The sequence below is a fragment of the Drosophila simulans genome, chromosome 2R (assembly GCF_016746395.2).
Source record: "Drosophila simulans strain w501 chromosome 2R, Prin_Dsim_3.1, whole genome shotgun sequence".
NCBI classification, from domain to species: domain Eukaryota; kingdom Metazoa; phylum Arthropoda; class Insecta; order Diptera; family Drosophilidae; genus Drosophila; species Drosophila simulans.
The window spans coordinates 1,628,747-1,653,423 of record NC_052521.2 but is presented as its reverse complement, the minus strand read 5'-3'; the positions used below and the strand labels follow the sequence as shown (position 1 = coordinate 1,653,423).

Sequence of the window (24,677 nt, the reverse complement as noted above, 5' to 3'; positions counted from 1 at the left end):
TTCCCCAAATACTATCGATATCACAAAAAGATTAAGTTTCGCGTTCACATTAGCTTAGTAACGGGTATGTGATAGTCGGGGAACTCGGCTATAGCATTCTCTCTTGTTTTATTATCTCTGAAGTCTACCTTTTAAATAAATTACTCATATTTTTGTTGTTTTTTTTTTTTATAAAATAAATGTTCTTCTATCGATGTAAGCTTTCTGGATAAAACTAAAAACACTATAAACATTTTCCAGTAGTAATGAAGATAGCCTTTCATTTCTCTCAACATTAAACATAGATATTAACAAATAAAGTTAGAAGATTTACAAGTCATCGACCAACAACTGACTAACGAAGGACTTTCTATCAAACATCAATATAATAAAAAAAGGTCTCATTTTGTAACACAGTGCAGTTGTTTAAACAATGGTATATGGGATCATCATATTTACCGTTCCAGCAAAATAATTCCGGGCTAAGTACACGTTGCGCATTGCATAATTAATAAGTAGGGTTAACTTATTTTTTGGTATGGAATCTAAAGCCTGCTTAGCTTTTAACTTGGCAACATCAGTACTCATTGAATTTAAAAGTTTTGAGGAAATGCATTCAATGGTCTCGTCTACATCCTCTGCAATAAAAGAAATTATATCCATACATTAATATCTAAAGATGTTTGATAAAGAGAGTGATGTGTATAAGTTAACAATCACACAGCTAAACATATATTATTTTAAGCCTAGCTCAATAGTCTTGGGTAGTTATAGGGCAAGCTTTAGAGATAAGAATATTGCTGTATTTAGTCGATCGAGCTTCAGAGATAATAACATCTTTTGTAAAAGCTCCAGTGGATTTTTGGAGATCTTATAAGCCGTTCATCACCGCGCATGACTACTAAAAGTCGACTCAACCAACGCATCCCACGTTGGTATTATATAACCAATCGACTACTCTAGACAGAGAGTAAATAATATTAATGGCGCACAAACGGATATTAGAACCTACGATAAATAAATAACAATAGAAGCATTCGGAGACAAAACCAGCAGCATTGCCTGACTAATAACCTAAATAATAAATATTTTCTGATTTAAAGAACTTACTTAAAAACAAAAGTAACTGCTATAGATATCAGATACCCGTTACTCAGCTAGTGTGAAATCGATAGGAATTTAAAAGACTAATCAAAATGTGAAAAAATATCAATTCATTTTTCAAAATTGTGGGCGTGGCAGTTTTGTGCGGTTTGTGGGCGTTAGAGTGGACGTGGCAACATGGGTCAACGAACTTGCGCTGCGTATTTGTCTATAGAATCTGTATGCTGAACATCGACCTTCTAGCCTTTATAGTTCCTCCGATCTCGACGTTCATACGGACATGGTTAGATCGAATCGGCTATTGATCCTGATCAAGGATATACATATATACTTTATATAGTCGGGAACACTTCATTCTGCCTGTTACATACTTTTCAACGAATCTAGTATACCCTTTCGCTCTACCAGTAACGGGTAAAAATATTTGTAAACATAAGTGTCAAAAAATCGAAAAAATTATTAAATTTTCTAATAGTTTTTTTAGGCCGCCTTGCCAGTAGGTATCACAAGGGGATCAACCACCTAGTGGTACGCGCCGTAATTGTGACGCACCATTAGAAGTGCAACTACACTCTCCACGCGAGGGCGGCTGGAAACAGGCTCTTAGTTAGGTCATGTCTCTGCTAAGAGTGCTGGCTAATCGTAGTTGGGCTGTAGCTGAAAACTTTCAAAAATTTCCACATCTAAGGGCAGGACTAAGGTGACATTCGATCCGTGCCGAGAGTCTGCCAGGCTGGGGGCCCGGGAAACAACTAGCCCAGTCGCTAACGGAGAGTCCGGGCAAGTGGCGTCCGCCCGGTCTGGGTAGCCTTACCCGGGTACTGCGGATCTCTGCCCGGGTGGACCGTTTATTTCTGTGCAACTTGTGGGAACCATGAACAATACACCCAAAAATGCTAAAATACCGCAGGCCTTGACGGCACAAGTACGCCCAGCTGCGGGACGGAGGAATCGGGCAGCCACACCGAGTCACTCGACTGTGGTCCAAGCAGGACAAGCGGGACGGGCTATAAACCCATTACCGCAACTTGGTCAGCCTGGGGCTCGGGATGACCCTAACCGTAAGGGGCTGAGCGGGGCCAGAACGAAGTGGTATCTTCGTTACCTTTAGCAGGGCAAGACACCTGCGGAAGCTTTGTCTCTGGCCAAGACACCGCAGCCGCTAGAGCAAAGGCCCAACTCTGCTTCGAAGCGGGCAAACTCCATCTTAACGCCTCCGACGGAAACGCCTACCTAAGAGGTAGAAGGTGGAGAAGAGCAGGCCACCGACTGCTCCTTTCGATGGCCCAAGTACCTCAAGGGTACGCAAGCCATCATATGCGGCCTTAACTGGGACCATTACAGTTGCGGACGTACAAGAGGGGTACCCCAAGGTCGTCCTCAGCAGTGAGAACCTCTCATGATAATGATAGTCCTCTCTGGTTGGGATTCTCCAATTAAGTTTGGAGGATTCCACTTCAGGGCGGGTCTCCTGATAGTGGGTTGCCGCAACGCAACCACTGCTGAGTGGCTGCAATTAGCAGTCCCCAGCCTCAGTAAGTGGAGCGGTGTCTCCCTGGAGGTAAAGATGGCCGACGACTTGCCATCGTCACACAACATCACCATCTTCTGCAGGACAGGAGACAAGACAACAAAGTGGATCAAGGAATTGATCAAAAAACAGAATGACTTGGACACTGAGAATTGGCTTCTCATATCAAGGAAGAATGAGGGTGGTAGCTCGCTCCTCAGCCTTGGCATTGATGACAACTCATGTGTCAAGATTATTTTAAGCGACCACAAGCTGAGCTTCAGGTTTGGAGACATCTCAGTTTGTGGTTAAAAGAAGGCCAAAGCGATCAAAGCCGGCACGAGACAGGTCGAGACTCCTCGAAATCTACCAGTCTCCGCGGGGAAGGAGAAGCCCAATAAGTTCTCCGAATCCAGCGAGGATCTGGCAGATGATGAGGGTCTTGATGCGACCGTCATCCAGATGGGGGATCAGACCCCGATATCCTCTCAGGAGCTAGGCATGGAACTAGACCTGCTGAGTAAGGAAGGAGCGGTACCGGCGGGTGGTGATCTGAGCATCTCCAGATCGTAACGCCGACGATGGAGCCGATCATCTAATGGTCGGGAGTACAGGGATAGCTCAGGTGAACATTCATCGCGCCACGGCGGCCTAGGCCGTGCTGGCAAGGATGTTCCCAAGCAACATCTTGGGCTAGCCCTGATACAGGAACCCTGGTATAACCAGGGAATAAAAGGACTGTACGTGAAGAATGCCAAGGTAATTTGGGATCAACGGGCCTCTAGCCCTAGAGCCTGTATCCTGGCATGTAGAAGTATTAATTATTATATACTTACAGAATTTCTCACGCGGGACTGTGTACCGATCGTGGTAGAAGATGTGGGAGCAGCCAAGAAGATTGTGCGTGCTTGGGCGTGCCCACCGCCCGAAATCACTGCACTGGCTGAACACTGCAAGAGGATGCACTCACCCATCATTATTGAATGTAATGCAAATGCACATCACGTGATATGAGGTAGCAGCGACGTGAACCAAAGAGGTGAGTCAGTCTTAGAGAAGGGAAAGGGATGCCTACCGGAATAAACTGACAATGTATAACCATGAAATCAGAAAAGCCAAACGAAGGAATTATAGAACCATCTGTGAGGCAATAGTAAACACATGTGAAGGCGCAAGACTTAACAGAGCAATCTCCAAAGGAGTGCGAGAATCAAATCAGGCACTACGAAAAGAGGATAACTCCTATACTATAGAAGTAAGGAGAAACTTGAGCTACTACTGGCAACTCACTTTCCGGGAAGCACGCTTCAAACGGATGGGAATACCCCGGTAACGGCTCAAAGTAGACCGCGTGCTACTGATTGGGCCAAAGCAAAATCAATAGTAACAACGGAGATTAAGATGGGCAATTGGTATATTCCACCCCTACAAATCTCCGGGTCCAGATGGCATTCAGCCAATCCTGCTACAACGAGCGCTAAATTAGCTCGCAGTGCCGATCAGGAAAATACTGATCAGCAGCCTAGCTTTAGGACACATACCTACTCCCTGGAGTATAGCCAAAGTGGTCTTCATTTCGAAAGCTGGAAATAAAGACATCGTTTTTGCTAAAAACGTTGAAAAATCTAGTGGATGTCAGCATAAGAAGCACTCTGCTTGTGGAGCATCCGGTCCAGCGGACGCAGCATGCCTACAGAGCGGGCAGATCAACTGATACTGCCCTATATCACCTGAAAAGCATTATTGAGGATTCACTGACTCATAAGGAAGTGGCGTTTTGTGCCTTCTTAGACATACAGGGTGCTTTCGACAATACCTCCCATGAGGATGTCAACGCATCCTTGGCAAGAAGAGGAGTAGATGCGACAACCAGCAGATGGATGAAGTCACTACTGGCGAGCCATGGCCACTATCGGAGGAGAGTCGTCCACAGTATCTCCCACAAGGGGTTGCCCCCAAGGGGGTGTCCTCTCGCCTCTCTTGTGGAGCTTGCTGGTAGACGAGTTGCTGGACAGACTGACCCGCAAAGGTATACTTTGCCAAGGCTATGCTGACGATATTGTCATTATAGCCAGAGGTAAATATTAGGAAACACTTTGCCATATCATTCAACTGGGCCTCAACATGACCAGCGAATGGTGCAAGGAAGTAGGCCTGAGCCTAAATCCTAGCAAAACTTTTATTGTTCCTTTCACAAATAGGTACAAGCTACAGAGAATGAAGGCAATAACCCTGTCAGAATGTCGCATAGAGGCCAGCAATGAAGTTAAGTATCTTGGGATAACCCTTGACTCCAAACTTAGCTTCAAAACTCATGTCGATAACACAATTGATAACCCATACTAACCTATGGGGCAATAGCCTGGGGTGATAGAGCACGCCTTAGCACCACTAAGGCGAAACTCCATAAGCTGCAGAGAATGGCCTGCGTATGCATGACAAGAGCAATGCGTACCTGTCCCACTGCAGCCTAAGAAGTACTAATGGAGGTAACGCCGCTTCAAATCGTCATTGAAATAAAACGGAAAGCCATCCTAATAAGAATTGAGGCAGCAGGAAATGACCTAATGCCAGCTGAGCATAGGTTCGCTCAGAACTTCAGCACTCATCTCATTAGTAAGAACAGTTGGACATCCCTGGGGAAAGTACACCCTATGAAACCACAAACAATAAAGTGGTATACAGACCCTCACCAGGATCCCTCACCGACGAGGGAAGTGGGCTGGGGGTTGTAGGCTCCAGGTTAAAATACCACGAATCAATGGGCAGATATACCAGCATTTTTCTACACATTTCTACAGCATTTCACCACAGAGTATTGGGCTTACTTAAGTCAATAGAGGAAGAAAAATATCTGTCCCTCTGGGAACACCTACCGGGACTTAGGCAGTCTAAGATTCTCCTCCGTGAATATAACCACAAAAGGTTAAAGACCTTTATGACAAACGGGAAAAACACCGTGCGCATTTTGACTGGCCTTCTTACGGGGCATTGCCGACTTCACAGTCATTTACATAAGATTGGCATTGCAGACAGTGAACTCTGACCTTCTGCTGAATGGAGGAGGAGAACTCTGCACATATTATATGTGATTGCATGGCGCTTGACATCAAGAGGAACAGACTCCTGGGCATGTATGTAGTCCCACGGGAAACAATTGCAGCCCTGAACCCCAATAAAATTCTGGCTTTTATACAGTGCATTGGACTTTAGGGGTAGTACAATAGATCCGACTGGGTCGCAGTACACCTACAAGCCCACTTAATAATAATAATAATAAAAGTTTCTTAAATATTTTCAAGTTTTAGTATTTTAACTTACCTGAATCAAAGTTAGGAGATTCACTATCGTCTAAAATTTCAATTATATGATCCATGTTTCGAATAAATTGTTGATATGTTTGCGAACGGGTGACTTCTTCCTTCACACACTTTGTGTTAGAAAGAGGTGTAATTCTTTCGACCCGACGCATTTTAGGCTTTGAAACTACAAAATACAATTTTGATTAGTTTATATTTGTATATATTATAAGGGAATTATTATTCATTACTTACATATTTGTTCCGGTGGGATGTCACCAACTGATATGGCAAGTTTTCTTTTCGCGGATCGTTTTTCATCGGCTTTTATAGTAGAAAATGTATCAATAGGGATTTTGACTGTATTATTTGTACTGGACGCACGACTCACTACTACACATTCTTCCGCACTCGTGTGTATAATATTCAAGTTTTCATGTTGCTGCTGGCACGTTTCTTGTAGTAACCCCATGCTTCTAGCCAATTCTGGTGACTTTTGTACAAACTTTTTAATACTCTGTTGCATAAGGCGAGAATCCTCAATACTAAGGCGATTTATACATACCCGGACCTGGGACTTGCCACTTGAGGAAGTAGATGTCGATGTAGTTGTTGATACATTTTGGTTCGTTTGGTACGTTGAACTTTTATTGATAATATGTAAGCTGGTATTTTCTAACAACTGTTGTCGATTTAAAATGCTGACGTCAAGAATTTCCGTTTTTTTTTTTTTTAAATATTCAATTGATGAGTTGTGTGCTTGAGTTGGTTCTGATTCAGTGGAAGGTGGACTTTGTACATATAACACGTTGGGGATATTTACAGAATTTAAATTAAAATTTGATAGCTCATGGGGAAAAGTATGAGAAATATTTTCAATTTGACCAACATTTGTTGATACTTGTTTAAAATCATGTTTTAAATTATAATTGGCTTCTTGTTGCTGAATAAAAAACTGTTCTTGTATTGATTGCACCGTACTTCTTTCCGGTGTATTAGACTTTTTTTTTAGAGTATTTTGTGTAAGTATCTTAGTCACATTTAAATCTGAATTTTCGATAAAGTCATCAATTTTATCTTTTTCTGTTGAATTTTCTTTAAAATTTATTTGTGAAAATTCTTCTAAGATTTCTTTTGAGGTCATACTAAAACAAAAAAATGCATTAAATGTAAGGCTTGTAGTATAATAAAAAATATAGCCCACCTAGTAAGATGATTGAAACAGACTTGAGCGTCTTGCAATTGATGTTCATTTGAAATGGACACATTTGTTTGTGATGCATAACATTCCGGTATTGAATAGGAATCAATTTGCATTTTCTTTGCCTCTAATCGAGCATTAGCAGTATGTTGGTCCGGAGAGTCTGTGGATGAAATTCATATAACACGCAAATATTTGATTTTATTTTTAAAACATACGTATTTTTATGGATGTGTTAAAAACCGCTGGGCGAAAATGATATATTCCCTGTAGAAGCTCAGGATAAGTACTACAGTTAGTTGCTGTGTCTTGAACTGGGCACTGTATTAACTCTCTAAAATACAAGTTATTTTAATAAAGCAAAACATACAATATATTAAACAACTAACATATTATCGGAGTTTGTTCTCTCAATGGCAGTTACCAATTGTCGAACTAGATTTTCATTTCGCATAGAAAGTAAATTGCTAGACTCGTTAGCTACCAAAGCATGGAACAATAAAGATTTATTTAAGGACGCTGCACTCTGGAGCGAATCCGCCACTGGTAGCTCGCTTAGCACTTGCATTTAAACGAGAAAAATATTTATAAGTTTTGAAACGTGTACATACATATTATTTTTTGTTGCACATAAAATACTTACAATCAGAAGTGCTGGTTAAACCAGCTAATGTTGTTACAGGTACGGTTGGGTTGTCACGTTCCCCCATATTAAATGAAAGTATAATCCGACAGATTACAACACAACTTTGATTCTAAGAGCTGGAAAAAAAACAAATCTATTATTTATTACGGTACAACTAAACATTATTTCATAAACATGTTAAACAATGTAATTGGAAACAATGATTATATGAATATATTAAAATATATGGATATTGTCCAGCTGTATTATCACTTTATATACTATCTTATCTTTTTAGTTTAGAAATAATAAGACTAGTAGATAAATCACTTTACATTGATTTATAATAAACAACTACATATGTAGTTAAAACAATTTCAGTAGCATTACCATTTACCGTTACGTTAATGCGAACAACAAATATTAACGAATTGGCACAGTTCAATTTAAAGGAATTACTCCGATTCTCCTTTGCGTTTTAATTAAATACCAACTTATAAATTTACATTACTAAGTACTTTTACTTTTTTAGTTTTCGAAATAGTGTTTGAAGAATATGGCCGACCTGTAGGATAGTGTGGCCGCGCTAAACTTAATAAAGAATACCGTTTCAGCCAAAAACGTAAATACTTCAAATATAATAAAAGGTCCATTCCAGACTATGTAGTTACATAAAATGTCATTGAAACGTAGAAATCTTTAAGGTTTCAGATATATTTCTAAATTTATATATATAAATAAATATATAAATTTGCGTCTTGATTTGCCCTTCTGATAATTGCCAGAAGTTTTAAAAAACTGTCACGGTTATTTTATATTTTTTTATGTTAGTAAATTACTTACTTTGTTACTTTTGTATTTAATATAATAAAATACTTTTAAGTATATTATAAGCCAGCCCATCAACCATATAATGAAACACCTTTATTGTTCTTACTGTTCAAAAATTATTTTACTCTCTGAATAGGATAAAAACGATTACCCTAGAACATGCTTGTGAGAGCCAACAGAGTACCAAGAGAACAATAATAGAGCGTGTTCTCGCTTTTCACTATCCCCTTAATTTCATCACTCTCATAAACACGAAACTTTGCATAAGTGTGACTCTTGTATTTTCAAGACGCCACCTCAAAAATCACACTGATACAAATTGATTATAAATTTAATGATGAAAAATTATTTTCAGAGGAATGCATGCGTTTTCAAATAGTTTAATCAAATAACAAATTTGACAAGATTCACTTATATTAAACATAGTAATAATTAGTCTAGTAATTGTTTTGGTTTCATTATGGTTATATAGGTTAACGCCGGTCTCCGTTCGGCGACCATCGTGTTGATCTTGGCGATCATAGATCAGAACGATATTATTAATTTTAATTAAACCTTCCATGTCCCTTGAGATGTTAATAATAAGTTTTGGAAGCTTGGTTCTTAATAACAACTTTATTCAAGACGCTCCGTTCCTGTTGATCGGCGAATCGACTCTGCCCAAACCGTCCGGCTTGAAGTCCCACTTCAGCTGCTCGTGGGCACAAGGGTGCTTACGCTGCGTAAGTCAGAAATTCTGTTGCGCAAGCTCGTCGACAATGTGCCTGCGTGCTGACGTTGCACATGATAGCTCAACAATGTTACGTCGCATCAGCTTGCCGTCAACGCGCCGGCGTAAGGAACCTGACGCTGCACATTATCGCCGTAGCTGCTTCCGGTGCTTGTGCTGAAGTTGCGATCTCACACGCAAGGGTGGGGGCGCCAGCGGGTCTTGGCTAGGGCGGTCGTTGGCTCTTGACGAGAACAGGTCGTTAACTTATATTTATAAAAGATTTAAACTTCATTTAAAAATTATTATGCTCATTCAGATTATTTTCATCATTCAAGTTTCAGTTAGATAAACATAGATAAACAAATGACTAGTAATTGTTTTGATTTGATTATGGTTATATATATATATATATATAAAAGATTCAAACTTCATATAAAAATTCATTTTGCTCATTCAGATTATTTTCATCATTCAATTCGGTTAGCCCCAGTTGGTCTCGCAGTGCAGTGAATGTGGAAGTTGATAGTGGCTTTGTCATAATATCAGTCAATTATAATCTGTAGAAAGATACTTAACACAAATTAGTTTGTTTTCAATTTGTTCTCTGGTAAAATGATTCTTGATATCTGTGTGCTTAGTTCTCTTGTGGCAAGTATCGTGTGCCAAAAATTCGTATGGCGTTACGCATCTTGTTATTCTAGTGTCTTTAGTGGCACCCTTGTGGGACCCCGGATGTGACTCGGAGAATACAAGATAGAGAATTTTTAAAGAGGACTTTTTGCGTCCTGACATTCAGATAGCTTGAAATCCAATTTAGAAGATCATCAGGGAAACCTAATAGATAAAGTTGCCTTACTAGAAGGTAATGATTAACAGAGTCAACAGTGTTAGGGTAGATCACATCTGCTTGAAGATTATTTTTGAAACCCTGTATTACGAAAGAAGTTAGCTCCAAGAGGTTAGTGGTTGTTGATCTGCGTTATATAAAACCGTGCTGACACGGTAATATGATTGATCTACAAAGGTGCTGCAAATGAGGAGTGATAACATTTTCAAAAGGTTTTGGGATAGCCGACAATTTAGAGATTCCTCTGTAATTGCTTGCATCCAGTTTGCTACCTTTTTTATGAAGAGGAATCACAAAGGACTCCTGCCATATATGAGGAAACTGTGCGAACTGGAACTTATAACGGTTTAAATAATTCCTGTAGCACTGAGCATTAAGCACGGTAAAGTTTAACCGAGCGCTTACATATTTAGAGAGGATGGAAACCGGATTTTTAAAATTATGTGTAAGGTCTGGACTTAACATTTCTTAGATGTGTCAACTCTTTATTAAACCAAGGAGGTTTAGAGATTGACTGATAGTACATCGGAACACAAGAGTCAAAAAATGATTTAATTGCGGTATAAAACATATTAATCGCATCCGTCATTATGTTGCAGGTGTAAAGATCGGACCAATTAAAGCCAGCTATATAATTGTTTAGCCTCCGAAAATTTGCCTTGCGAAAACAGGGAATTCGCTTTGTTGACTTCTCTGAATATACTTTTAATACCGTACCTATGTCGATTGCCACCTCGAAAGTAGGATGATATGGATCTTCAGGTTGAATAAGAGGTACTACCCTGGACAGAAACACACTTTCAGGACTTGTTACAAAACATAGATCCAAAAGTCGACCAAGAGAATTTGGAATATAATTAACTTGCGACAGCGATAAGTCGAGCCGAGCAAGGCGTCAATAAAGTCATGTTGCGCAAAGGGAGAAGGATATTCGATTGTTTTTCTGGGGGCCACATTGTGCCAGGTGCCATATTAATATCACCTGGAACTACCAATTGGTCCCTGTCAGAAAGATTATTCAAGATGGACTGGATAGCGGACAGATGATTCTGATATTCTGGGTATTCAGAAGATGACGGAATATAGGAGCACGTAATAAACATATCTAAACATGTAAAATAATAAACTCCCCGAAGTCTATTTATTTAATTTTGTATAAGTGGCAGCAGCTATTTATCAGCGACTGTGTTTGAATTCAACTTTCTATAGCCAACACAAAGTCTATCCGAACCTTTTTTTTTTACCAGCAATATAGGGCTTGCATAAGGTGAACAGGTTGGTCTAATTATATTACATTTCAGAAACTCGTCAATTTCTTTCTCGATCTAAATCTTGCTCACATGGGCTTAATCGATATGGCCTTCTCTGAACTGTCTTTCTTGGATCAATTAATCTTATTTTCATTTCGCCATCTTTAACTTTAGTAAATTGGATACCCTCTATAATAGAATTTGAATACTTTGACAACAATGAATGTAGTTTTATTTTATCCTGTTCATAAAGTTCAGAATTAATATCGGCTGACTCACTGGCGGTGCATAAATTAATGGTTTGGTTTTTAAAATTTTAAATTCGCTTGAAGAAATGACAATGTCAAAACACTGATTTAGTATTTCGCGGCCAATGACAAAACAAAGTTTTAATGCAATAATCATAAATTTTTACGTTACTTAATTTTTGCACTGTGCTACATATTCCATTACTGGCTTTTAACATAACAATATTATTAAATCTTATACCAGAAAATTTAGTACTTAGCTTTTCTTTCAGCAGCGAGCATTCCGCTCCAGAATCAAAGGCGATTACTAAAATTTGGCCTTAATGGGTCATAAATCCACTAGGTACTGCAACACTGCACTGCTCCACTCCCTTTTCTCAGATGAATGTTTTGCTGCCATCAGCTTCGTTATTTGCACAATGGGTAGTTGCACCGCTTTACTTTGGCCTGCATCAGATGCCGCTGTTTGTATGGCCCAAGTTCGATTACATTTTTATTTTTAAATTCCATGATGGTACGCCATGGATCATCTGATGTTAAGGGTACAGGGCCCGATCACACTTCTGATGTCGAAGTATGCTCGTCTTCCATTAGAGCGTAGCGCGTTTCCAAGTATTTTCAAGGCAAAAACTCAAGCACAATGATCTACTCGTTTTTCTTGTCCCCCAATTACCTGAAACCAAACTCGGCAACAACGTCGCGACGCATCGTCGTCCCGCCAAACAGGTGACGTATCGCTGTCGCCCCGCTCCGACGGTACTGTAACGGCGAAGAGAAACAACCACAATGCATGCACAGACGAAAAACATAAAATGATAAAATAATTAAAGTTTATGCGAAATATTTACACTCCAAGAAACAATCAATATTTATACCCCCACATATTTATTGAACATGCATATATAATATAATATAATATATAATATATATAATATATATAAATATCCACAAAAAACTTTTGGTTGTATTTAAGTGTAAAAGCAGTACAGTAATGAAAAACTGATTCTAAGAAGCGCAAGGCAAATTCAGAAACAAAGAAGAAAAACAAGAACAGTTAGTTTAATCATCGCGACGACGCGTAGTTAAAATTAAAACAAAAAAAGTCATGGATAAAAAAGAGGAATATAAAACCGTTTAACGGTGAAAAAAATTCAATTTGGAAGTTCAGAGTAAGGGCACTGTTAGAGGAAAACGATTTATTAAATGCAATTGATAAAGAACAAACAGGAGCAAGCGAGGAAGTGAAACCGGCAGAAAGAAATGCAAAGGGGATCATAATAGAATTTTTGAGTGATTCTTTTCTTAGTTTTTCCAACAATGAAAATACGGCAAAGCAGACTTTTTAAAAATTGGATAATATTTATGAGCGTAAAAGCGTGGCATATCAACTGTCACTACGCAAGCAATTATTCTCTTTAAAATTAAAAGGTGAGACTCCGCTAGTAAAACATTTTGATTTATTTGATGGTTTGATAACTGAGTTAGTTGCGTCTGGATCCAAGTTGAACGAAATGGACAAAATTACTCACCTACTTTATATACTTTCGACTAACTATGAAGGAGTAATAGCAGCTATCGAATCTTTTACTGAGAGCAATTTGACATAAGAATTTGTTAAGACACGGCTACTCGATCATGAAATAAAGTTAAAAAAAAGAATTAACAATTGCAAACTATAGGCAATCCAGAGTCTAGGGAAAATACATGCAAAAACAAAGTCATGAAATTTATTAAGAAACCTTTTAAGAATAAGTCCAAACGAAAATGTTTTCATTCCAAGAAATTGGGTCATATAAAGAACGATTGCTTTCTATTAAAAATGCAGGAAACCAGAATATTACCGATGGAAATTATTTTAGAGAGAGACACGCGCAGATGGCGACAGAAACACAGCCAGAACGTGCGTTTCTGATGAATGTAGAAGTTAGAGAAAGACAGACTCAGAAGGTAGCAACGCAGCAAAAATGCGCATTTGCATTTATGGTGAAATTAGCAAATTCTTTGAAATTAAACGAGATGGCTTGTTTGAAAATAGTGAACTGATAAAAAACGTACAAGAAAATAGTAGTAAATTATGCGAGGCGTGTATTAACGGAAAGCAATCTAGACTAAAATTTAAAAAACACAAAAATAAAGAAAATATTGAACCGATATCATTTAACGGTTCCTCATGCCTCACAACATCCGCAGAGCGGATTATTAGAACAATCACTGAAAAAGCTTGCTCTTTGATTAACTGTACTTAACTTAATAAAAGTTTTTGGGCTGAAGCTGTTTTGACAGCAACATAAATATTTCATTAACGGGTCCCCAAGTAGAGCTTTAAGAAAATAAAAGAAAATCACCATTTGAGATGTGGCATAAAAAGAAGCCAGTATTGAAATAGATAAAGATATTTGGCTCGACAGCATATGCACTAAATAAAGTGCGAAAGCGAAAATTTTTCGAGAAATCTATCAAAACTAAACTTGTCGGATATGAGCCAAATGGCTGTAAGGCTTGGCTATAAGGCATGAGAGCTCGAGAAAATTAATGACATCTAGAGATGTAGTGGTGGATGAAATAAACATAGGCATCTGTAACTTCAAATAAAAATGACTCTGTGGAAAACATGATGTTTTTAACCAATATAGTGATTCTCTAATTGAAGAGAGAATGATTGAATTGAAGAGAATGAAGAGTCGAATTGCCGAAAAATTGTGAATCTTCGGATTCGAAGTCTGATGAAAATCTAAATGAAAATTCCACTTGTCTCGAGAATACCAATCCAGTAGCTGAAACTGGTGATAAAATAAAAGAAAATAAAAATTAAGAACAAATCAGACGCAGTGAGAGAATTAAAAATATAACAAAACGAACTTCTAGTTTTAGATATCTTTTAGCTTTTTTAAATCAATATAATTTACTGATCCATCAGATAGATGTTGAAACAGCTTTTTTAAATAGAGCACTAAAAGATGAAATTTATATGAAGATTCCAAAAGGTTTAATCCAGTATAATGGAAATAAAGTATGTAAACTTAATAAAGCCATTTATGGTCTAAAACAAGCTGCGAGATGCTGCTTTAAGATGTTTGAAAGTGCACTACAAATTTTAGGATCTTATATGTTGACGAAATAAGCCCCCCCTGAACCATAAAGGAATGATCAAGAAATTTCATATTTTGCCGCCTATCACGAAACTACCCGTTGTTTATTTATTGTTTATGCTTCCCATACATAAGCTGTTTGATAAGTGCTTTAAGATGAATTCTATTATCTATATCAAATATCATTTTACCAGAGAACAAATTGAAAACAAACTAATTTGTGTTAAGTATCTTTCTACAGATTTATAATTGACTGATATTATGACAAAGCCACTATCAACTTCCACATTCACTGCACTGCGAGACCAACTGGGGCTAACCGAATTGAATGATGAAAATAATCTGAATGAGCAAAATGTATTTTTATATTTTTTTTTTTTTTTGCTCACAGAGACTTGGTTAAAGCCGGAGATACTTAACTCCGAAGTCTTCCCAGGTATGTACACTATATATAGGTATGACCGTCCATCCAGACGGGGAGGTGGAGTCTTAATTGCGGTTAGATCTTCCCTCGCGTCGGAGGAGTTACTTTTCGACGAGTCCAGTAACTCTGAATTCTTATGCGTAAAGCTGTCATTTTCCGACAGATCAGTTTATCTTACGTGCTCGTATATTCCGCCATCTTCTAAATTCTCAGAATATCAGAATCATCTGTCCGCTATCCAGTCCATCTTGAATAATCTTTCTGACAGGGACCAATTGGTAGTTCTAGGTGATTTTAATATACCTGGCACAATGTGGTCCCCAGAAAAACAATCGAATATCCTTCTCCCTTTAGCGCAACATGACTTTATTGACGGCTTGCTCGACTTATCGCTGTCGCAAGTTAATTATATTCCAAATTCTCTTGGTCGACTTTTGGATCTATGTTTTGTAACAAGTCCTGAAAGTGTGTTTCTGTCCAGGGTAGTACCTCTTATTCAACCTGAAGATCCATATCATCCTACTTTCGAGGTGGCAATCGACATAGGTACGGTATTAAAAGTATATTCAGAGAAGTCAACAAAGCGAATTCCCTGTTTTCGCAAGGCAAATTTTCGGAGTCTAAACAATTATATAACTGGCTTTAATTGGTCCGATCTTTACTCCTGCAACATAATGGCGGATGCGGTTAATATGTTTTATACCGCAATTAAATCATTTTTTGACTCTTGTGTTCCGATGTACTATCCGTCAATCTCTAAACCTCCTTGGTTTAATAAAGAGTTGACACACCTAAGAAATGTAAAGTCCAGACTCTATATGAAATTTAAAAATACCGGTTCTCAGTCCATCCTTTGTAAATATTTAAGCGCTCGGTTAAACTTTAACGTGCTTAATGCTCAGTGCTACAAAAATTATTTAAGCCGTTGTAAGTTCCAGTTTGCACAGGATCCGAAACAGTTTTATAATTTTGTTAGCACTAAGCGAAAAACAAGTTCTCACCCTTTCTCGCTATTTTTTGAAAACACTACGGTTACGGTTACAACGAACAGCCATACTCTTATGCGGTATCTAAGTCGAATCTAATATTTTGCCCCACTATAAACGAAAGCTCACTGCTTAACGATCTTCAGCGTGTTAAGCCGGTCTATTCGCCAGGTCCCGATGGAATCCCTGGCTGTGTGCTCAGATTCTGTGCGGAAGCCTTGTGCAAGCCTCTACTGAAACTGTTTACCTTATCTTTGGAATCTTCACAATTTCCTCATATATGGAAGGAGTCCTTTGTGATTCCTCTTCACGGATTTTTCTCTTGCTGAAGATATTGCGAAAACTACAGAGAAATGGCAGAACACGCTGTCTACCAGTGTTGCCGCTTTCCTTCAGGTGGTCTGTGATAAATCAAGCACATGAGTCGATAATTCATTTAGGGTGCGAGAAGACACTAAATAAAGTTTACGGTTTTTATTGGTTCCACAATATGTCAAAATATGTTAAAAAATTTGATGACAACAGGAAAAATGCAGACCGAGTCAATATTCCTTGGCACACTATCCACATCGATATAACAGGGAAATTAAGTGGCAAGAGTGACCACAAGGAGTATGTAATTGTTCAAGTAGACGCTTTTACCAAGTATGTCTATCTTAGTCATAGCCTTAAATTAGACAGTGAGAGTTGCATAAGTGCTGTTCAATCGGCCGCTTCGTTGTTTGGAGTACCAAGCCGAATAATAGATGACCAGGGAAGGTGTTTTACGGGCGCAAAGCTTAGTCAATTCTGTTCAGACTAAAAAATATGCTAACGGCGGTTGAAACTGGAACGCAGTCTTGGTGTTAGGTGAGGTGCAGTTGGCAAGTCCTGAAATGTTATTCTGAAAGGTAGCACGACCATTAGGATTGCTTCCACCTGGTTAAATAGAAAATAATGTTGATCTGTCAAATTCAAGAACACAAGCTAAGAAGAATGTTTTAGCCACTGCAGCTTATGACGAAGAGCGAGTTGATAAAAATAAAGTAAAAGTACTTAGGCACAAAGTAGGAGAATTTGTGGTACTTGAAAGCGAAGAAAGGCATTAAATCAAGTTGAGTCCGAAATTTTAAGAGCCTTTGAAATTTTACAGATTTTGTAGGGTGATAGGTACATTTTAAAGCCCTTAACCAATAAAAGAAATTACAAATATGCACATAGAGATTTGAGATAATTGCAAGTGCTCAAGAAGCCCGAGGAGCTGAATGTGTGTGATGATTTTAATAATAATGTTGAGAATGATAAAACAGTTGCAGACGGTGTAGAGATCGAAAATGAAAATATTGAAAATGTTGAAGCCACTGAAGAAGTTGGCCAAAGATAATGGCAGAGTAAACAGACCATATAAAATAATGCCAGCACAAGTGCGAAACAAACTGCTATTGGTTTTGATAATGACGTGTGGGGCATTGAATGAGTAACTCTTATGTTGAATGAAGAGTAATAATTAATCTTGGGTGAAATTGCTTTGTAATGAGAATTTTGCAAGGATGTTGGTTAAGGAGGCTTGATACTGTTTTGTGGAATTGGCTTAATAAGTTTGTACGACTTGGAGTGGAAATGTTGAGTCATTTGTATGAACAACCACGCTGGGTGGCTTCTTCTTTTACCGTGGGGTCAGTACGTACCCATGGTTGCGATTTAGAGAAACGAAGATCAAAACGAAATGGGATAAAGTTCGTTTAGCCTTTCTTTTCCTTAGTATTTCTGCGCTTGCTTATCTTAGGGTCAGTACGGAAAGTAGCCATGTAAGGAGTGTATTTCAAAGGTAGGTATTTCAAACATGGATCGCCGCCTTCCTGCTCGTTTCCGCAAGATGTTCATTGCACGACAGCCTTGTGTCTAGTCCGCTAGACCCCTGCACTGTCCGCTGCGTACTCACCAGGGTCAGGGTTCCGAAATTCTCAGGAACGAGTCCCGCTGGAGCATCTTTGGTTTAAAGTGCCTTGGGGCTCTGGGGATGTGGATGGTATTCTGCTGGTGATGCCGCAGATTATTGGCTTCAGATTATTCGACTTCAGTGCAACTTTATCCGGGGCCCTATATGTTGGTTCGCCGATTATTCTTGGGACAAATGTAAAAATAAATATCTTTGCGGGAAAATAAAGTTTTAAACTCACTGCATTTGCATTTCATGATCCCCGCCGTATTCCCGCTTTGGATTTAAGAGTAATCCCGGATCGAACCTTTGGCTCCACCAAAACTACTTATCGATAAGGCCCTATAATCGACTCCAACTGTAGCACCAACCAAAGATTTCGAGAAGCGCTACATGAAGCTTTGGCAGTTCGAACGGCGCTTTACGTGGGGCCCTCGCTGTACGGGAATTATATTTTTTTGGGTCCTTGACATTGAGTACTTTATTCTTCCGTTCTGCCGATCACATCCGGATGTCATTGGCGTGATACACTCCCAGCATGCGTTCTTGAAGGTGTCCCAGTAAGTACGCATTATTCTCAACGCCCATTACAGCCCTCGCTTTCAGGAACTTACGGTCTAACTTGGCGTTGAAGTCTTTGTGTGAATTTACTCAGCCCAAAGCTCCTCCGGAGAACTTCCGCTGCCTTTGGCGTGGATGACCCGGATCTTATCCTTCGCCTGCATCCCTTTATTTTTATGGTCGCGCAGAGACCTTAGTCTTGCTATCTAGCTAGCGGTGGCCGAATACAGTGAAGAACGTTGCTTATCCTGAGGCTGACAGTATTTCGTATGGCCACCTCGATCCTCGACAGATGCGTATCCCACTCTCTGTGATCCTTGTCCAAAAAGCTCTACATCGCCAGCACATTTCGATTTACCCTCATCGCTGCGTTGCTTTGGGGTGAGTGTATCGCCGTCTTGATGTGTTGGACTCCGAACCTATCTACCATCTCCTCAAAAAATGAGAAAAAAAAAACGAAATCCCTCACCTGGATGGTCATACCTGTCCAATAAAAGTGTCGTCCCAGTATCTACACTTTCTTTGCCATTCCACCATGGGCAAACGTGGGGTCTAAGTGAGCACGTTCTACCAGGCTGTAGGTCATTCACAGGTTCCCTTCCGCTTCTTTCAGTTCCTCTCTCAGGCTTGGATTTCCTCTGCGCTTGAAGATAAGCCCGTTGTGGACTTTGCGGTCCGGTAGGATATTTCTTTTTTTCTTGACTTCGTGTCACTATCGGTGACAATGTTCTCGCTTCCCTTGTGATATTCCATGCTAAAATGGTACCATCCCGCTACCATCTCGGATTTCGTATCCTCTGAATGGCCGACACTCGCACGGGTTTCGTTAGCAGTAATCCGCCCCAACTATAAACCCGAGCTTAAGTTAATGCTTTTAAGCAAAACTCGGATTTTTAGGCTGATTGTTAGCCCAGCTAGATTCAGGCTCTGGGCTACGCGAAAGAGGTACTTCAAGTGCGTCTGGAAATAGGGAGGCAGGAGAACGAGAAGCTCATCCAGATACACAAAAAAGTTGGATCTCAGCTCCGAATGGCATCATACGGAACTTACACATCGGTCTCCTATTCCATGTCGTAACATTCGATTTGACAGAACGCAAACTTGCGATCCACACTGGAGATATTGTGCGTCTGGTTTATCATAGAGAGGATACTTTCACCGTCAAAGCATTCAGCTAGCGGGCATCAAGACAAAACCTGACCTTCCCTGGTTTGGACAACACTGTCGTGCGATTGCATCTTGTCAACTTTATCCTTAACGACATTTTGCTTCACTGGATACATGGGATAGGGTCGATCGTTGAAGACTCGGGCTTCTTCGAATAGCTCAATGGAACAGCATGTCACGTTAGACACTCCAGACAATCTATAAGGCTTCCCTTTCGCCAAAAATCGATTCCTAAGTAGGCAGCTTGTTCCAGGTAAGGGCAAATGTAAAAAGATATTGTCCTACTTATCCCTCCAAATTCTACAGGACAATCCAAGCTTCCAATAACGAACCGATATTCGCCGAACCGGAGCACCTACTGCTTCTACGAGCTTCCTGCATTACTTCCCGACCACGATGACACTGGCTTCCGTGCCCAACTGTGTTACCTACCCTACGCTTTTCGATCATCTGATCCTGAAGCGGTCCCACGCCTTTTGCACCTTCCTCGAAACTTGCCGCATGCCGCTTATCTGGTGAGAGGTTTGTCGTCTTTATTGTGGACAAGCACCTCATTCACCCGCATCTCGCCTCGGCGATCCGACCCTGTCCGTCTGTCTGTCCGACCGAGGTATGAACTCCGAGATCTAAGGAACTATAAGAGCTAAACGGTTAAGATTAATCATACAGATTCTGGACACATAGGCGCAGCGCAAGTTTGACCTATGGTGTCATGTTCACTCTAACACTCAGAACTGCCACACAAACACATTTGAAACATGTTTCGATATTTTTTCATATTTTTATTAGTATTATAAATTTCCATCGATTTGCCAAAAAACTTTTTGACACGCCTACTCTAACGCCCACTAACCGATCAAAACTGTCACGCACACACTTTTGAAAAATGTTTTGATGTTTTTTTATTTTTATTCACAACCAAACCTGACAAGCCCATACTTTTGAAATCTTTTTTTAGTCCGTCCGATTCTTGCGTATGGATCACCTTTTCGGAGAACACAATACGTAGTTCACTCGGACCGCATTGAATCTGTCCAAAACAACTTCTTACTGTTTGCCTTGCGGTACCTTAATTGCCGACTTAATATTACCTAATTAGATTATCTTTAATTAATTTACCTTCCTTAGTATGACGATGCTTCTTCGTGATGAAGTTGATAGTCCCGACTTGATTAGTCGGCTAAACTTCTCTGTTCCAAGTAGTTTAACTAGATACTACAAATCCCTAATCTTAAATCATTGTAGATCTAACTATAAGTTGCATAGCCCGTACAGAGTACTCTGTGCTGACTTTAATAGACCTTATCTTATTATCTGTAATTTTGACTCTCTGACGGTCTTAAAGCAATCAATTCTAACTTTTTTAATACATAATAAGATCTTACCCATATATATATATTTATTATACTTTTCTTTGTTATTATCTTCTCGCGAAGGTGTGGCCGTGGGACTCGAGAGCAAAAAAAAGGAAGAGTGAATACCAAGCTTCGAAAGTTTGGCCTGCAAAGCAAAAAGACAAACTTTGTCAAAGGCTTTATAATAATCTGTGTACACCGAATCAAAATCATTAGAATATCAAGATATCAAGATTGATATCAAGAGCTGGCTCCAGGGTCTCTCGAATTTTTGTTCAAAACCCAGAGAGCAGAGAGCTCTGCAGTCACCATCTTTCTTCAACGCATACAGTGACAGTCGACCACTGTATGCACACGTACGCCTTTGATTTGTAAATTTGACAAAATATGGCCTTCACTTTACACAACACTCTACAAAACAACAACAGGCGCCAGCTCATTTGAATAAACGCTCTAATGATGCTCTCTGAATAACGGAACGCTTTCCATGAATTTTATTATTCGCTGCTCATTCTTAACATAACGATAGCGTATCAATAACATAACTTCGGTTACATTACATACATTACAATACGTTTGATCTACTTAATATCCGACATACATGTATAATTTTTATGAAATATGTTTTTTTTAAGTATTTATAAGTTTTTTTAAGTATAACTTTAAAAAATTAAATTAAAGTGGAAACTGTAGTTTCCACTTATGCTGTCCCGTGACATGTTTATTGCAGCCCATAAATAGAACATATTTATAGTTTGCCTACTTATGTCTAAACACATATTTAGACAAAGTAATTTCCTAATTATATATTAATATTATTATTAAGTGGGTTTCTATGTGTACTGCGACCCAGTAGGATCTATTGTACTACCCTTTCATGACTCAAAGATCTCCCTGAAGTCCAAAGCACTGTATAAAAGCCAGAATTTTATTGGGGTTCAGGGCTGCAATTGTTTCCCGTGGGACTACATACATGCCCAGGAGTCTGTTCCTCCTGATGGAAAGCGCCGTGCAATCACATATAATATGTGCAGAGCTCTCCTCCTCCATGCAACAGAAGCGACAGAGTTCACTTTTTGCAATGCCAATCTTATGCAAATGACTGCGAAGTCGGCAGTGCCCCGTAAGAAGGCCAGTTAAAATGCGCACGGTGTTTTTCCCGTGTGTCATTAAGGTCTTGAATCTTTTGTGGTTATATTCACGAAGGAGAATCTTAGACTGCCTAAGTCCTGGTAAGTGTTCCCAGAAGGACAGATGTTTTTCTTCCTCTATTGACTTAAGTAAGCCCAATACTCTGTGGTGACCAACACCACAGAATGGTTCGGGCCCAATTAGAGGGTTCTCTGCCCCTTTCCTGGCTAGGTTGTTCGCTAGCTCATTACCCGGGATGTTGTTGTGTCCTGGGACCCACCTTATTGTGAGTTTGTTGACAGCTCCCAGTTTGTCTAGGGCTGTCCTCACTTCATTTACTAGCTTAGATGTTATCTTAGCTTTGCTGAGCGCCTTTATGGCTGCTTGACTATCAGACAGTATAGCAATGTCCTTGCCACGATAGTTCCTTTGCAGATTAAACTCCGCACAGCGTCCAATAGCACAGACCTTAGCTTGAAAAATGCTGGTGTATCTGCCCATTGATTCGTGGTATTTTAACCTGGGGCCTACAACCCCCACCCCACTTCCCTCGTCGGTGGGGGATCCGTCTGTGTACCACTTTATTGTTTGTGGTTTCATAGGGTGTACTTTCCCCAGGGTTGTCCAACTGTTTTTATTACTGAGATGAGTGCTGAAGTTTTGAGCGAACCTGTGCTCAGCTGGCATCTCATCCCTTGGTTGCATCAGCAAAGGGATATCCCATTTTAGGCTTTCAGCATCCTTTCTAGTGAGGTTGCAGTCATTTCCTGCTCCCTCAATTCTTATTAGGGTGGCTTTCCGTTTCATTTCAATGACTATATGAAGCGGCGTTACCTCCATTAATACTTCTAGGGCTGCAGTGGGACAGGTGCGCATTGCTCCTGTCATGCATATGCAGGCCATTCTTTGGAGCTTATGAAGTTTCACCTTAGTGGTGCTAAGGCGTGCTCTATCACCCCAGGCTATTACTCCATAGGTTAGTATGGGTCTGACTAAGATGAGGTACAGTATTATGCGTGGTGAGGTTCCCCACGATTTTCCAGCTATTTTCCTACACGTGAAAAGTGCTCTGGTGCACTTATCAATTGTCTTATCGACATGAGTTTTGAAGCTAAGTTTGGAGTCGAGGGTTATCCCAAGATACTTAACTTTTTTACTGGCCTCTATGCGACATTCTGACATGGTTATTGCCTTCATTCTCTGTAGCTTGTACCTATTTGTGAAAGGAACAATAATGGTTTTGCTAGGATTTAGGCTCAGGCCTACTTCCTTGCACCATTCGCTGGTCATGTTGAGGCCCAGTTGAATGATATGTTTTTTCCTCATATGGCTGTAATGACAATATCGTCAGCAAAGCCCTGGCAAAGTATACGACTGTGGACGACTGTCCTCCTATAGTGACCATGGCTCGTCTAGATGCCAGTAGTGATTGGTCCATCTACTGGTTGTTGCATCTAGTTCTTGCCAAGGATGCGTTGACCGCCTCATGAGAGGTATTGTCGAATGCACCCTGTATGTCTAAGAAGGCACATAGCGCCACTTCCTTATGAGTAAGTGAATCCACAATAAGGCTTTTCAGGTGATATAGGGCAGTATCAGTTGATCTTGATCGGTAGAGCGGATGCTCTACAAGCAGAGTGCTACTAATGCTGACATCCAATAGCTTTTCCAACGTTTTTAGCAAAAACGATGTCAAGCTGATGGGTCTGAACGACTTCGGATCAGTGATGTCTTTCTTTCCAGCTTTTGAAAGGAAGACCACTTTTGCTATACTCTAGGCAGTAGGTATGTGTCCTAAAGCTTAACTGCTGATCAGTATTTTCCTGATCGGTACTGCGAGCTGATTTAGCGCTCGTTGTAGCAGGATTGGCTGAATGCCATCTGGACCAGGAGATTTGTAGGGCTGGAATGTACCAATTGCCCATTTTAATCTCTCCGTTGTTATTATTGATTTTGCCTTGGCCCAATCAGTAGCACACGGTCTACTTTGAGCCGTTACCGGGGTATTCCCATCCGTTTGAGGCGTGCTTCCCGGAAAGTGAGTTGCCAGTAGTAGCTCAAGTTTTTCCTTACTTCTATAGTATAGGAGTTATCCTCTTTACGTAGTGCCTGATTTGATTCTCGCACTCCTTTGGAGATTGCTCTGTGAAGTCTTGCGCCTTCACATGTGTTTCCTGATCTCATGGTTATACATAGTCAGTTTATTCCGGTAGGCATCCCAGTTCCAGAGCGATCGAAGAAACAATTTGAACTCCGTCGTCCACACACGCTAATGATAAAGCTCTTTGGCTACACATTGGTGGCCCTAGACGTGATATTTGCATAAGAAATAATATAGCTTAATGTAAATCGTGAAACACGTAAATATCGGCAAATAATTAACCATAAATACTACTGCATATTTTGTGTTCCCTCAGCGCGAGAACTACTGCTGAAGCTG

General features: G+C 39.9%; 1 protein-coding gene and 1 long non-coding RNA gene across 19 annotated transcripts in view; both read right to left on the bottom strand.

Moving 5' to 3' along the window:
- Positions 1-8,389, bottom strand: part of LOC27209337 (nipped-B protein) — a 56,131-nt gene extending 47,742 nt beyond the window's left edge. For 5 of the 13 annotated variants that reach the window (XM_039292295.2, XM_016184776.3, XM_039292303.2 and 2 more), the window contains exons 1-8: positions 8,109-8,333; positions 7,737-7,855; positions 7,483-7,654; positions 7,312-7,427; positions 7,097-7,256; positions 6,148-7,037; positions 5,915-6,079; positions 439-617 (exon numbers count right to left, since the gene is read on the bottom strand). In XM_039292295.2, the coding sequence (XP_039148229.1) occupies positions 439-617; positions 5,915-6,079; positions 6,148-7,037; positions 7,097-7,256; positions 7,312-7,427; positions 7,483-7,654; positions 7,737-7,803 (1,749 nt within the window). In that variant the 5' untranslated portion in view covers positions 7,804-7,855; positions 8,109-8,333. Of the gene's footprint in view, positions 1-438; positions 618-5,914; positions 6,080-6,147; positions 7,038-7,096; positions 7,257-7,311; positions 7,428-7,482; positions 7,655-7,736; positions 7,856-8,108 lie in introns of all 13 variants that reach the window. The other 8 variants (XM_039292299.2, XM_016184772.3, XM_039292298.2 and 5 more) reach the window with 7 other exon arrangements.
- An 8,420-nt stretch (positions 8,390-16,809) lies between these two features.
- LOC27206798 lies at positions 16,810-20,597 on the bottom strand. 6 transcript variants are annotated; one of them, XR_006541574.1, is made up of 5 exons: positions 20,454-20,597; positions 20,037-20,394; positions 18,265-19,982; positions 17,773-18,208; positions 16,810-17,023 (listed from the first exon to the last, which is right to left on the bottom strand). It is a non-coding gene; the product is annotated as an uncharacterized LOC27206798 (long non-coding RNA). The 6 variants fall into 6 exon arrangements; XR_001600139.3 differs by lacking the exon at positions 20,454-20,597 and having other exon boundaries at positions 18,265-18,568; positions 18,638-19,982; positions 20,037-20,173; XR_005543621.2 differs by lacking the exon at positions 20,454-20,597 and having other exon boundaries at positions 18,265-19,003; positions 19,054-19,982; positions 20,037-20,173.
- Positions 20,598-24,677: the final 4,080 nt, after the last annotated feature.